At 35.7% G+C, this 16,124-nt stretch overlaps 1 protein-coding gene across 3 annotated transcripts in view; it reads right to left on the bottom strand.

Moving 5' to 3' along the window:
* Window positions 1–16,124, bottom strand: part of TAOK3 (TAO kinase 3) — a 192,219-nt gene that overhangs the window by 76,287 nt on the left and 99,808 nt on the right. For all 3 annotated transcript variants that reach the window (XM_001924400.7, XM_021073054.1, XM_003483429.4), the window contains 6 exons: window positions 14,155–14,226; window positions 13,697–13,798; window positions 9,404–9,449; window positions 8,400–8,496; window positions 4,827–4,940; window positions 3,271–3,362 (listed from right to left, as the gene is read on the bottom strand). In XM_001924400.7, the coding sequence (XP_001924435.2) occupies window positions 3,271–3,362; window positions 4,827–4,940; window positions 8,400–8,496; window positions 9,404–9,449; window positions 13,697–13,798; window positions 14,155–14,226 (523 nt within the window). The remainder of the gene's footprint in view (window positions 1–3,270; window positions 3,363–4,826; window positions 4,941–8,399; window positions 8,497–9,403; window positions 9,450–13,696; window positions 13,799–14,154; window positions 14,227–16,124) is intronic.

The following is a 16,124-nucleotide window of genomic DNA, read 5'->3' as shown; positions in this document are numbered from 1 at the left end:
TGTTCAGAAAGTTCTTCTCTAAACCCATAAAGGGATACTGCTATAATAACAATAATTATACTTCCGTAGTGCTTATTTATACAAGCCATGTTTTAAGTACTTTATATATATTAATTTATTAATCTTCATTACAATAGTACCTATTTTATTGGACTATTATCTCCAAATTATAGATAAGGAAGCTAAGGCATACTTTTTGTTTGTTTGTTTGTTATGCCTGCAGCATGTGGGAATTCCCGAGCCAGAGAATGAACCCATACCACAGCTGTGGCCATAGACACTGCAGTAATAGCACCAGAGCCTTAGCCCACTGGGCCAAAAGGAGTTTTACTTTCACTCAGGTTTAAACTCTTAAAAAGTTTTACTTTTTTACTTTTAAGTATTTAACCCAAATCTGGAATTAATTTTTGGGTACAGCATAAACTAAAAATCTAATTTGGGGTTTTATCATATAATTAATAAATTGTCTCATGTTATTAAACAAATAGGCCATCCTTTCCCACTGCTTTGTAATGCCTTTTTGGCTTATTACTAAAATCCAACTTATACATGAGTCTGTTTCTAGGTTTTTCTAGTCTGTTCTTTTGGATATTAGTCTTCCCTTACACCAATATAGTATTGATTTAATTATTATGATATAGATTGTTCTAAAGTGATTCTTCTGTTCAAACTTTGTTTTCATCAAAACTGTCTTGATTAGTTTCAGCCCTCTAAATTTTAGGATCACCTTGTGAAATTCTACGAACTATTTCTGAATGTTTGTTGTAAGTCCTTTTTAAAGGATACAAATATGTCTGCAGAGTGCCCCCCAAAATCAGTGTTAATAAATTAGATAAATTTCTTCTGTATGAAAGAGAGAAAACATAATATTAGAAATTAAGAAAGAAACCTTCTACCTCAATATTCATTAATAGAGGAACAATCAAATAAATTATGATCTATCCATATAATGGAATAACATAAGACCAGTTTAAAAAAAAAAGAGAGAGAATAATGTCTAAATTACTACTATGAGACAGAGCTCCAAAATGGTGTTAAGTAAAAAAAATCAAAGTACAGAATCAACTTTGTATGTTAGCTTATGTGTGAAAAGGAATAGAATAAAAAGAGTATACTCATATTTGTTTGTATAGTCGTTTTTCAGTAACTGCAGGGATTGGTTCCAAGATTGCCCCGCCCCACCCCAGAACACAAGTGCTCAAGTTCCTTATATAAAATGTGCAGTAGTTGCAGGTTACTTAAGCACATCCCCCACCCCCATGTCAGGATATTTTAAATCACCTCTAGTTAACTTATAATACCTGATACATAGTTGTAAATACAATGTAAATAGTTGCCCAGCAACAGTAAATTCAAGTCTGGCTTTTTTGAATTTTCCAGAATTTTTTTCCAATTTTTACTTTTTTTTCTTTTTGTCTTTTGAGGGCCACACCTACGGCATGTGGAGGTTTCCAGCCTAGGGGTCAAATTGGAGCTGTAGCCACCGGTCTACGCCACAGCTGCAGCAACATGAGATCCAAGCCCCAACCTACACCACAGCTCACTGCATTGCTATATGCCAGATTCTTAACTCACTGAGCAAGGCCAGGGATCGAACCCACATCCTCATGGATGCTAGTCAGATTCATTTCCACTGAGCCATGATGGGAACTCCATGAATGTTACTTATTTTAAAAAACTAAATACATATTCTAAGTTTCGTCCTTAGAATTCTTTTTCTCTCATTAATATCTCTTTAATAATTTTAAAAAAAAGACAACAAATTGTGTCTCTTTATCATGTTTCTTTGTTGGAAGGGGGTCAATGAATCAATTGGAAATGCAATACAAACCCAATACACAATAGTTAATATTAATAGTTTTCATTGTAGGTCAACCATTCTAGGGAAAGAGAAAACCTTAGTTTGAGAAACAAATTGGAACTTATAAATCTGTAGGATCAATTTGGATAATAATATAGAAGAAATTAAACAACAACAAAAAAATGACACCTACATGTTAAAAACTGGAAAAAAATTAAAAAAAATTAAATTATATGTATTTCTAAAGGTTTTTTTTTTTTTTTTCTTTTAGGGCCGCACCCAAGGCATATGGAAGTTCCCAGGCTAGGGGTTGAATTGGAGCTGTAGCTGCTGGCCTAAACCATATCCACAGCAATGCAGGATCTGAGCCACTTCTGCGACCTACACCACAGCTCACAGCAACACTGGATCCTTAACCCACAGAACGAGGCCAGGGATAGAACCCGCATCCTCATGGATACTAGTCCGATACATTTCCACTGTATCACAACGGTAACTCCCTATGTTTCTATAAATTTTATTTTTATTTATTTATTTATTTATGTTGGTCTTTTTAGGGCCACACTGGTGGCATATGGAAGTTACCAGGCCAGGGGTCCAATCAGAGTTACAGCTGCTGGACTATGCCACAGCCATAGCAATACCAGATCCAAGCTGTGTCTGTGACCTACACCACAGCTCACGGCAACGCCAGATCCTTAACCTGCCTAGCCCACTGAGTGAGGCTAGGGAGGGAACCCGCGTCCTCATGGATACTAGTCAGGTTCATTAACTGCTGAGCCACGACAGGAATTCCATATTTCTATAAATTTTAAATTAAAAAAAATCTAAATAAAGGCACCATTGTCCTGGAGCTCACACTAGCTTTAGGAGGTTAACTGTGCATATCTTTCTCCAACTCAACACTCAGTGATTCAAATTGGTAGCTTGAAATTGGCTATGGTGGGAATACTTACACCACAGAAATTGGCAAATGCTACAAAATGCTCCTCCCCACCCCCAGAAGAGTTATTACATTTACTAGTACATCACTGGATAAAGTTATCTCTAAGGTATATTAAAGCTCAAAACATACAACCAGAGAATCAAGATTCTGTGGTATGTTAGACAATAGTAGATAACTGCAACAATATCTGGGGAACAACTTTAAAGCTGGGGGCATCCCCTAAAATGAAGTTGCCTCTGGGGTTGTTCTCTATATGGTCAGTTTTTAGAGTCAGACCTTTGATAAGCCTGCTATTATTATCAGATTTCCCTTATACAAGTTAGAATGCAAATTAAGTAATGAATACAACTATGAAGGAAAGTCAAATATTATCAATCATGGTATGGAGAATGAATATTTTTCAAATATTAATATTAACTACTGTATATTCTCACATTTGTTAACTACCATATCAACTCAAACTCTTTTTCTTAATCAAAATGAGTGATTCTCACAAGCACAATGAAAATAACTCTTTACTCACCCATTTCAATACAGGTGATCCCAAGTGACCAAATATCAACTTTCCCATCATACTGTCCCTCATCCATAGCTAAGATCACCTCTGGAGCCATCCTGCCAAATATAATGTGCCAAACTCAAGTTGTAAGTTGAAAACAAAATTCATCTAATAAAGTGATTCAATGAAATAGCTGCTTTTGAACATATTTTTAAAGTTTTATCTGATGAAGCTATTATTTCCTTATACAAATAATTTGAAAAAACACTATTCAAAATATAAACAACATACTCAGTGATTTGCATGAAACAATACAGTATTTTCACTAGATCATGGTTTCACCATTTACTAGCATTTGATCTTAGCTAAGTTACTAAGCCCTTTCTGTATATCAGTGTTCTCATCTATAATATGAAGAGAATTTTGGCTACCTCAGAGAGATTTGTAAAGGATTAATATGTACAAAACACTTAAATTACTTTAAACAACATGAAAAATACTTTATGCAAATATGTAAAGCAATATAATCTGATATTTCCAAGATGCTACAAGCTAAAAACAAAACAAAACCTATCTATAGTAATGGATGGTATTTTGTCCACAATGCATTTTCATTAGGAGGGGAAGGACCATATAATTTAATATTCTTTGTTCTCTGTTAGTATGTATAAGTACTTTCTTAATAGATGCTATTTGATGATGATGGAAAAAATTCAATTTGTAGCTGATTTTTTTTAGTAAGTAATTTTCCAGGGATATACGTCATTCTCCAAGGTACAATGAAATTCAGATGTATTGATGAAAGGAAGGAGTCTTGAATAGAATGAGGTGAAACTTATAAGTCAGAATGACAAGTGAGGTAAAGTATCAGAGAAGTCAACAAAAACAAGAATCCAGAGCTGCTGCTGAAGCTCAGTCAGTTAAGAACCCGATTAGTATCCATGGGTATGCAGGTTCGATCCCTGGTCTGGCTCAGTGGGTTAAGGATACAGCACTGTTGCGAGCTCTGGTATAGGTTGCAGATATGACCTCGATCCTGCGTTGCTGTGGCTGTGGCTGCAGCTCTGATTTGACCTCAGCCTAGGAACTTCCAAATGCCATAGGTGCAGCACTTAAAAACAGAAGAAAAAAAAAAAGAAAGAAAGAAAGAAAAAAGAAAACAAAAACAAGAACCTGAATTTCTTTCATTGAAAGGTGAACTTTATGCTCATTGGGTAGTTAGAGAAGGTTAAAGAAATTACATTGCCTAGAGACTGCCTGAAGAGAAAAGTTCAAGGAAACTTGAAATCTAAAACCTGAGCTTTGTCAGTGAGTTGATAATCCTACTCAGTTTACACACAGTGACATCAACCTTACTTGAACAATTTAGAGTCACTGGAAATTTTACACTAAGTCTGAGTGTTTCTTTTTTGCAAGTGAGTTTACTATCCTTCCTAATGAAATCTCTTTTGAGGCATATGGTTAGACATTGTCAAAAAACAAACAAACCCACCCAGACAAAACCAAAACCAGTGCTATGAGTCCATCTTGCTTATAAATGCATATTTAAAAACCATGTCATGTTTTCTAATTCCACGTACCAATAAGGTGTGCCCACAAAGGAGTTGGCAGGAGAAGCCATTGAAGCAGATCCAAAATCAGCTAGTTTCACCTGACCAGGCTCTGTTAGAAGAATATTTCCTGCTTTAATATCCCTATAGGAAAAAATAAAAGGGTTAGAAAATTACTTTTCAATTTTGATCATGGAATAGGTCAGAGCATGCAATTAATAAGAGAAAAAGTTTATTAAAAAAAAAAAACTTGCTCAGATAGCCAGAAGGGGATTTAGTAATTACTGAATGTTGTAAGGGGGCCCAGATTCCTGGGTGTACTTACTGGTAGGTCATAGTAATTACTAAAAGGTAGAGCTTCTTCAGAGGGAGGGAATGCAATGAGAAAAAAGGCAGACACCGCAGACAAGGAAACCTACTCGTTTGCTATACTTACAAAAGCATATTAGCTGCTAAATCCAGTCACCAATAGTATTCCTTGTGCTGGGAAAATTTGCGCCATTTGTAACTGCCTTTTTTTTCTTTTCCAAATTTCATGACATTTTTGGAGTCTAAACAAACCTTCAATGACTCTGTATTAACTACCTACCAATACACCTCAACTACACACATACCTTTTCTTTCATGCCTGTGACCCTTTCTCTCTGCCTTTTATTGTAACTGCCACTCTAAGGCATTTGAGGGTACATGTTATAGAGAAGGTGTTATTTTAAAAATAACACTGTACAGTAAAAAGAAGACCCTGAAAGATCAAAACAAACAAGGATTAGGGGTTAGGAAATTGCATTTCTATTGTATTATTACAAAAAAATCTCAAGTAGTTACTACTAAAGCTATTAGATAATTTATGCAGCAAAAAAGTTTTAAAAATGTGATTTAAAAGAATTCAATCTTCAGTATGAAAATTTGGAATGAGAAGATGTGGATATACTCCTTATTCTCTTTATGAAAGGCATGAAGTGTAATGAGTACTAAGAACTAAACTGTATGTTAATGGGCAGTGGAAGGATAAAGCAGAGGGAATGAAGAAAACTTATGTAAAGTTGAAAATGAAAGGTTCAAATGCTCCCAAAATAGTTTTTCCGAAAGTCTTCCCTTAAAAATGCACTTCCTTTCTTCATGACATTAGATATTCACAGAGGGAACTTAAAAAACATTATTTATTTCTTGTAGAACAGAAAAATACTTTTTCTCTAATATCTTTAATTAGAATACTGACCTGCCTTTCAAATCAAAACAATAAGAATATGACTTTGTTTATTTATTTGGCCATAACTGCAGCACAGGGGAGTTCCCAGCCTGGGGATCAAACTTGGGCCACCGCAGCAACCCAAGCCACAGGAGTAACAACACCAGATCCTTAACCCTCTAGGCCACTAGTGAACTGAGTTTATTTTTTAATTTATTATTATTTATTTATTTATTTATTTTTTGTCTTGTTGTATTTTCTAGGGCTGCACCAGCGGCATACGGAGGTTCCCAGGTTAGGGGTCTAATCGGAGCTGTAGTTGCCAGCCTACGCCAGAGCCACAGCAACGAGAGATCTGAGCCCTGTCTGTGAACTACGCCACAGCTCAAGGCAATGCTGGATCCTTAACCCACTGAGTGAGGCCAGGGATCAAACCCACAACCTCATGGTTCCTAGTCGGATTCATTAATCACTGAGCCACGACAGGAACTCCATTGAGTTTATTTTTTTAAAAAGAGCATTTTCTAAAAGGTTTTTTTTTTTTTGTCTTTTCAACTCCTTTTACATATTAAGGAAGATAAAGTGTAAAATAAAATAAAATATTAAATTAATGTGCAATTTAAGGTAAGAGAGTCACAAAAAACTGAACTGTAACTTTTAAACAGAAGCAGGCAAAACTGTCATAAACAAGTTGGCATTTAATAATGACATCTTAATACTAAAGATAGAGGCATATATGCATATACATTTTAAAGTTGCCAAATCCACAGACATTATACTTTATATCAATTTTATCAATTATATATCAATTTTGGCAATATTTATTAGACATGGTTGGGTTCATTCTTTATCCTTATGAATAAACCAAATTTATAGCAGCATTTTTAGTCTGCCTATCTTGAGGGAGTTCTGTTTTGTAGTATGTACCAGTGACTGGTGGTGGTTACTCTAGGGCGATTAAAACAGATGCAAAAGGGGAACCTATAACCTAATAGTTTCATTTCTTCCTCTAGTAAATGTAAATTTTTTTCCTTTTGTTTTTTGAGTCATATCAGATCCTTTGTGCCAACTTTATATTCCATTACTTGGCCACGATTCATTAAAGTAACTGTACTAGAAGTTCTTTTTAAGAAGGAAAGATTGGTAACATCTTTATGTAGAAGTTAGTGGTGGGAAGAAGGCTGGAGAGAGCAAAGTGGAGTTATGCTAAAGAAAATACAATTTAAGGGAGTTCATAGTGACCCAGTGGAAATGAATCTGACTAGTAACCATGAGGTTTCAGGTTCAATCCCTAGTCTCGCTCAGTGGGTTAAGGATCTGGTGTTGCCATGAGTTGTGCAGTAGGTCGCAGACCTAGCTTGGATCTGGTGTTTCTGTGGCTGTGGCTATGGCTGGCATCTGTAGCTCCAATTCTACCCCTAGTCTGGGAACTTCCATATGCCCAGGGTGTGGCCTTAAAAAGTAAAAAAAGAAAAAAGGAAAGAAAGAAAATACAATTTAAGAGGGAAGCCTTAGATTAGGAGTTAGAAAATTTGAGTTTCAATCTTTATTACATAACTAGGAAAATAGAGTCAAGTTATTTAAATCTGAGTCTTCATTTCTTCATTTGCCAAAATAAAGACAATAATAACTTCCCGAATACCTATATGGACTAAAGAAATGTAAAAAATTTTAAACTGATAAAACAGCATATTTTACATAAGATTGGCTTGTTATCTGCAACAGAAAAAGGAGAGCAAAGTCAACTAGGAAATACGGAGTTCCTGTCATGGCTCAGTGGTTGACGAATCCAACTAGGAACCATGAGGTTGCGGGTTCTATCCCTGGCCTTGCTCAGTGGGTTAAGGATCCAGCGTTGTCGTGAGCTGTGGTGTAGGTAGCAGAGGCAGCTCGGATCCCGTGTTGCTGTGGCTGTGGCGTAGGCCGGCAGCTGTGGCTCTGATTAGACCCCTAGCCTGGGAACCTCCACATGCCACAGGTATGGTGCTAGAAAAGACAGAAAGACAAACAAACAAACAAACAAACAAATAAATAAATAAAATAAAAAATAAAAAATAAACCAAAGTCAACTAGGAAATAGATACATGCAAGGAAGGCTAACTTTCTTTTCTTCTTGACACAGTATTAAAAGGTTGTTGGGCTCTTCCTCAAATTTCCTTGTAACACTAAGCCTGGAAAATAAGAGATGATGTATAGAACAGAGATGATGTAAGTCTTTGTGGATATATAGGAGAGACCAAGAGATAGGAACTAAATTCTGACAATTATTCTTTACATCCAGAAGCAGCAGCCATCTATTTGCTTCTCATAAATCCTTAGGCACCCTAACAAGTGCAGCATGCACTAATTTTCAAGGTTCTTTGACTACACAGTCCTGTAACCGAAATGAAAATTTAACTGGTCTCTAATCTTACCTATGAATCAAATCATGAGAATGCAGGTAGGCTAGCCCATGCAAGGCACCGTGAGTAATGGCAGCGATCTCCACTTCCTGAAGTGGTTTCTTATGAACTGAGGAAGGAAAAAAAGAAAGCCTGGGGTAGATGATCAGTTTCATTCCTATTTTTATTATCTTAAAACAGCTCTACCAGGCTGAATTACCAACTTTCTTAAATGATCATTTGGGAACACATTCACCTAAATACACAGGATATATATTTTCTATAGAATAGTGGTGATAAATAGTCAGATAACAGGAAACTGCTAGTATAAAAACAACAACAACAAAAAACCCTTCAAAATAGAATAAAACAAAGCCTGATATTCACTGCAAGTAATTGTTAATTTACTTGTCCGTTGTAAGTCAAAGCTACACTGATTCCAATTGGCCAGGCTCAAATTTACCAGTTGCTCTGACATTTTAAGTGCCTAGAATGTTTTAGGTTGCATTATTCTCCTCTACCACAAGCCATCTATAAGTACCCCTTCTAACTACAGGTTTTCATTATCTGTGAAAGCAGCTAATAAGCAATTTCTATTCAGAGATCAAGAATAATATAAGAAAGTTTTTTTTTAATGTAAAATTTTAACACAGCATCTGGTTACAACATTATCTGTAGAGAACTGGGTAGTCAAGAGATTTGGAAGGGTTAAAAATCAATATAATTTGATACCATCAAATTCTATTTTATACATTCACATGAATTTGATGTTTTTGGCTACACATACTGTACCATATTACCCAAACATTTTAGTAGTACCTGCCCTGGATGGGCCATGCACTACAACAGTGTGAGGGCTGCTAATCATTACTCAGATATTTTCCAAGACTGCAGAGACAGAGTTTGCATGGCTTATCCACATAACCACTGAGTTTAAGTCATTAGCCATTTAGTTTGCTCAAGGTGTGATTTAATAGAGTAGATTACATTCTGATCAAGATAAAATAGAAAGGAGGGGATTGTGCTTTTATCCTTACCTTCTAACAAATCAGAGGCTGAGCCTAAGCAATATTCCATCACCAACTGTAACAGATTGAAATAATAACCAGAATAATGATGGTTAATAAGAAATTGCTAAAACCAACTAACCAAGGAATTAAGAATATTAGAAGAATAAAAATTCTGATCTACCCAAAACTGGATTAAATTTTGGTCATCTGGCACTAGTAATTGATTTTTTTATCTTTTAATCATCTGGTTTTGTTATTTCCTATTTGAAATTGGAGTTGGTCTAAGATTATAGGGGGAATGAATATGGATATAGTCACTGTAAATAGTCAAGCTGAGAGTGTCAATTATTCATTTACTAATTTCCACACTTTATTTCAAAAGGATTTAAGGTGGCTAGGTTGCACTATAAATTAAATTTTGTAACTTTGAAAGTGGCAACCACCTACATGAGCCAGTAAAACCGATACTGGAAAATATTGGTTAATAATATAAACCAGTAAGTAGTAAATCCCTTATTTTCACATTTTAAAAAGTTCTAAACAAGAAAATATTGGTTAGAACTCAATCTAAAGATGTAGCCTGCTATGTATAATTACATTTGCTTGAATTCCTGAGATAGATGGGATATTTAAATTTATGTTTCAAAATATTTCTAAAATAATATTATTAACACAGTATTGATATTTATTGGGTTTGCAATGTTGGGAGGCTTTTTAAATGCAAATATGAGAAAACTCTTTCTTTATTCTCATCTTAGATATTTTAGATATCCCCGACTACTACTGATTTATAGCCAAGGTCAGAATTGGAATGCTCAGGGACCAGTCCCCACATATACACACACAAGAGCATGCACATTCTACAAATTATTATTTAGTTATTCTAAAAAACACAATATGCTTTTTTTTTTTTTTTTAGTCTTTGTGCCTTTTCTAAGGCCACTCCCTCGGCATATGGAGGTTCCCAGGCTAGGAGTCTAATCGGAGCTGTAGCCACCAGCCTACACCAGAGCCACAGCAATTCAGGATCCTAGCGTGCCTGCAACCTACACCACAGCTCACGGCAACGCTGGATCATTAACCCACTGAGCAAGGCCAGGGATCGAACCCACAACTTCATGGTTCCTAGTAGGATTCATCAACCACTGAGCCACGACGGGAACTCCCAATATGCTTTTTTTTTTGGCCATGCTAGTGGCATGTGGAAGTTCTTGGGCCAGGGATCAAATCTGTGCCACAGCAGCAATCTGAGTCGCTGCAGTGACAATGCCGGATCCTTAACATACTACAACACAAGGTAATTCCACGATATACTTATGAAATATGAATTTCCTATCATATTAACATATTGATTCCATTCATTAAAAATAATTAATGTGAAAACATTTGTGTATTGTGTATCTAGCATTACTGGAATAATTTGGAAGAATAAGAGATATATATTATTATAATTATGTCATGTTATAATATATAATTATACATGATATATATAATTTTATATTCTTTCTAAATTATTCTAATAGCAAGATATATAATACACAATATATGGTATATCATATATATTATATATTATACATAATAATGGAGATACACATCTATATTATTAAATTTATTATATATTTACATATTAATTAAATATACATAATATATTAATATTATTCCATTTCTGGAACAATCTAAACCAATGAGAAACTTAGAAGTTTATTTTTTTATTTATTTTGTGTGTGTGTGTGTGTGTGTGTGTGTGTGTTTTGCCTTTTCTAGGGCCACTCCTGAGGCATATGGAGGATCCCAGGCTAGGAGTCGAATTGGAGCTGTGGCTGCTGGCCACAGCCACAGCCACAGCCACAGCAATGAGGGATCTGAACCAAGTCTGCGACCTACACCACAGCTCATGGCAACGCCGGATCTTTAACCCACCGAGCAAGGCCGGGGATCAAAATCGCAACCTCATGGTTCCTAGTTGGATTTGTTAACAACTGAGCCACGACAGGAACTCCAAGAAACTTAGTTTAAATTGTAGAAACTTTGGGAGGTCTCTTGAGGCACAGTGGGTTAAGGATCCAGCACTGTCACTGCCGTGGCCCAGATCATTGCTGTGGCATGGGTTATACCCTGGCCCAGGAATTTCCACATTCTGTGGGTATGGCCAAAAAATAAATAAATAAAAGTAAAATTCAGAGGGAGTTCCACTGTGGCTTAGTGATAATGAAGCCAACTAGTGTCCATGAGTACTTGGGTTTGATTCCTGGCCTCGCTCAGGGGATTAAGGATCCAGCATTGCCTGAGAGCTGCAGTGTAGGTCACAGATGCAGCTCGGACCTGGTGTTGCTATGGCCAGCCAGCTACAGCTCCAATTTGACCCCTAGCCAGGGAATTTCCATATGCCGCAGGTGCGGTCCTCAAAGGACAAAAAAAAAAAAAAAAAAAAACCAAAAAAAAAAAAAAAAAACGGTAAAATTTAGAAACTTTATTATAGTTTTCTGTTTGATATTAAAAATAAGCACATTCATAAAAATTAATTTTATTTGTTATAGTGATATGAGACTACTATAATGAACATTAACCCCCCTCCTTTTTTTGGTCCATGCCCCTGGCATGTGGAAATTCCCATCTTATAGTAGCAACCTGAGCCACAGCAGTGATAAGGCTGGATCCTTAACCCACTACATCACAGAGGTACTCCTGAACATTAGCCTTTTATGTGCACTATTTTTCTTTTATTTTTTCCTCAGCTTTATTAAAGTATAACTGACCAACTATTTTTTTCTTAGTTTTGATGAAAACATTTCTCAACCCTGTTACTTTCTAACTCCTTAAACTGGCCTAGATTAATATGCATACATAATTTGCTTAATCTGAGTATGTGGAAAATGAACATAGAACTTTAAAACTGAATGGAGTGGTTATATTTATAGTCAGGTTTCTATTTTTAAAATTACATGTTTAGCAAACCCAACTAGTATCCATGAGGACATGAATGAGTTCGATCCCTAGCCCTGCTCAGTAGGTTAAGGATCCAGTGTTGCTGTGAGCTGTGGTGTAGGTCGCAGACTCGGCTCGGATCTAGCATTGCTGTGCCTGTGATGTAGGCCAGCAGCTACAGCTCCGATTAGGCCCTTAGCCTGGGAACCTCCGTATGCCACAGATGCGGCCTTAAAAAGACAAAAAGACCAAAAAAATTAAAATAAAAAATAAAATAAAATCACATGTTAACTCTGTATTTTTGTCACAAATATTCTTCATTAGGTCAAATTAGTTGTGGCGGTATGCATGTCTCTCCAGCAGCTTAGATCCTATGAGCTCCTTCTAATCAGCCTACCATATCACTGTAGACAAAGACCCAATAGCAAGCTTATTAGCACTCTATGTGATTTCAGTGTAAATGGGCTTCAAATAAGGGTTTGGAGGACTTTCTGAAGTTTTGAAACACAGGAGATTTAGCAGTTGATTTTGTAATATTTATTCTACCGCTCAAAATCCCTTTCTTGACTCCTTTAAGAAAGCTGATATTGCCAGAGAATTGATTTTCACATAATGACATACTCCTCTTATTAATTTCTTCTGCTCAGAACAAAAGCAATGACTCTAGAAATCTTAAGAGTTGCTTGAGCAGAAAGATTTATATTTATGTTTACTGTTTGACATTCTAACTGGGAACAAAAATTCCATTCCCTAAGTGGAGATCATATACAGGAAGGGACTTATACATGTTAGGTATTCAATAAATGATAGTTATATTGAATAAACTGGAATGTGCAATCCCATAAAGTACATGGTATAGCATTTTCTTATTCTACACTATGTCTAATGTGCTAGGCTAAAATCAGAAACACAATCATATAAAAGAAAAATATACAAAGAAGATGGAATGGACCACTTCAATTTAATCATAATCTAGGCCCTGTGTGGTAAAAATTTAGACAGTAATGGTAATATCAAACACAATTCCAAATTTGGGGGAACTGGAGTAGGGGATGAGAAATAGCAGATAAAAATTCTAGGATCCGAATAAAAGGCTTTGCCTTTCACTTTTGCAAATAAATCATTATGAAATGATGTTAACTTTTTACTATCTTTTCATTAAGTGTTTATAGAATAAAATTTCCCAATGGCTAGATGTCCTATTTAAACTTTTAGAATATGTACAATACAGCATACTCTGAGATAGTATCAAATGAAAAATACAGGTAACAAAAGTCAAATGAGCAGAAATGGGGCTGGTAATTTTCCAGACCAAAGAGATAGTAGAAAAAAAGAAAAAGAAAAAAATTTTAACTGAAAAAAAAAAAAAAAGATAATGGAGCTTCTTTGACTCACCCAAGCAGTGTGCTCTTTCAAGTAACAACCTTTGTATTCAATGGTATTGGGATGCTTCAGTTGTCGTAAAAATTTGACTTCCTTAAGAATATCTTGCCATTTCTATTAAATCAGAAGGACAAAAATAGATTTTAATTTCAAGTATACCTATATAATATTCTTTTCATTATTTTAAATGATCAAAGAAAATGTTTAATACATAAAGAAGCTATTTAAACTTGTGTTATTTCTTGTTTTACTACATGTAAATTAAATCAACCACCAAAAATATTATAAAAAATCCATTATACAAATCCATATTCTATTCTACTAATAGATGACTGAGGTAGAATATTAGGAAAGTTTATATGCTCCACAAGAAGGGGGAAAAAAACCGTGATAAAGAAATGTTTAAACATGTTTCCACCATCAATTTCATGCTAACTTGTCAGTTTGGGTACACAGTATCTTTAACATACCTCATGTGCCTGCTTTCCACTATAGGACATTTTCTTAACTGCCACCACCTCATTGGTGTGAGCATTTGTGGCCTGTGTTAAAAGAGTAGGGAAAAAAATTAAAAATAATGAATGATGTTTCAGCCAGTTTAACTTAAATATTTGACTAGAGACTTTGATAACATTTCACATTTCATTCTCATAACTCAAAGATGCTACACTTTTTAAAAACTGAAGTACAGTTGATTTACATACAATATTGTGTTAATTTCTGCTGTACAAAGTTATTCAGTTATATATGTATATACATGTTATTATATATATTATATATGTATACACACATTCCCTTTTTTTTTTTTTTTGTCTTTTTACCATTTCTTGGGCCGCTCCCGTGGCATATGGAGGTTCCCAGGCCAGGGGTCTAATTGGAGCTGTAGCTGCCGGCCTACACCAGAGCCATAGCAACGTGGGATCCGAGCCGCGTCTGTGACTTACACCACAGCTCATGGCAACTCTGGATCGTTAACCCACTGAGCAAGGGCAGGGATCAAACCTGCAACCTCATGGTTCTTAGTCGGATTCGTTAACCACTGCGCCATGACGGGAACTCCCCACATTCCTTTTTATATTCTTTTCCACTATGGTTTATCACAGGATATTGAATATAGTTTCTTGTGCTATACAGTAGGACCTTGTTGTTTATCCATTCTATATATAATGGTGTAAAATACGCTGCAACTTTTGATAGGCTAGTTAGATATTTCTACTCCACTTCAAGGTACAGCTTCTTTTTATCCCTTTCCATATACATGCAAAGGCTATAATATAAAAAAGGATTAAGGTTTAACAATATATATGCAATCAAAGCAAGTCATATTTCCAAAATATCCACACTGTTTTCATCATGTAGAATGAAGATTCTCCAATGGAGAATCATAAATATGGTACAATCATAACATAAACATTAAAAGAATTAGGTAATCAATATGAATATACAGTATCACAACAAAAATAAGCTGTAGAGTATGATCTTACTTTTGCAAAATAGTAATAATGATTGTATGTGTAGAAAAAATTATGAAAGAATTTATACCAGAATATACATAAGTGATAATCTCTGGATTATCTGATAAATGATTGCGCCTGACAGAACTTTCCATGAAGATGTAAATGTTCTGTATTTACATCATATATGGGAGCATGTCAAAGGTGGCCAGTTTGACTAAGGAAGTAAATTTTAAACTTCATTTTAATTAACTTAAATTTTTAAAAGTGGCTATTGTATTGAACAGCGCTGCGGACGTTAAAATGAATCCTAACGGGAGTTCTCATCATGGCTCAGCAGTTAATGAGCCAAACTAGTATCCATGAGGATGCAGGGTTTGATCCGTGGCCTTGCTTAGTGGGTTAAGGATTCAGCACTGCTGTGAGCTGAGGTGTAGTTCACAGACGTGGCTCGGATTTGGCGTGGCTTTGGCTATAGTATAGGCCAGCAGCTACAGTTCCGATTCGACCCCTAGCCTGGGAACCTCCATGTGCCATGGGTGTGGCCATAAAAAGACCAAAAAAAAAAAAAAAATTAACCTTAAGAGAGACTTTTACTTTCAAAATGATACCTTCCTATTTTACAATAATAATAAAATGGATTACATATACACATACACATATCTATAAAGGTTGCTTTGTCTTACAATTTTCTCTATATATCTTCTCCATACTCAAAACACAGCAGTTCATTGAAAGCACACCTGAAAACTACAATCGCATAGGTAATAATCTTTTCCTTCAAATTTTCTTAAGAAATTTAAAACTAGAGGAGTTCCCGTCGTGGCACAGTGGTTAACGAATATGACTAGGAACCATGAGGTTGTGGGTTCGATCCCTGGCCTTGCTCAGTGGGTTAAGGATCTGGCGTTGCCGTGAGCTGTGGTGTAGGCCACAGACTCGGCTCAGATCCCACGTTGCTGTGGCTGTGGTGTAGGCCAGCGGCT

The sequence above is a fragment of the Sus scrofa genome, chromosome 14 (assembly GCF_000003025.6).
Source record: "Sus scrofa isolate TJ Tabasco breed Duroc chromosome 14, Sscrofa11.1, whole genome shotgun sequence".
Classification (NCBI taxonomy): Eukaryota; Metazoa; Chordata; class Mammalia; order Artiodactyla; family Suidae; genus Sus; species Sus scrofa.
Note: the sequence above shows the minus strand (reverse complement) of the source record. Positions and strands in the feature narration are given on the sequence as shown.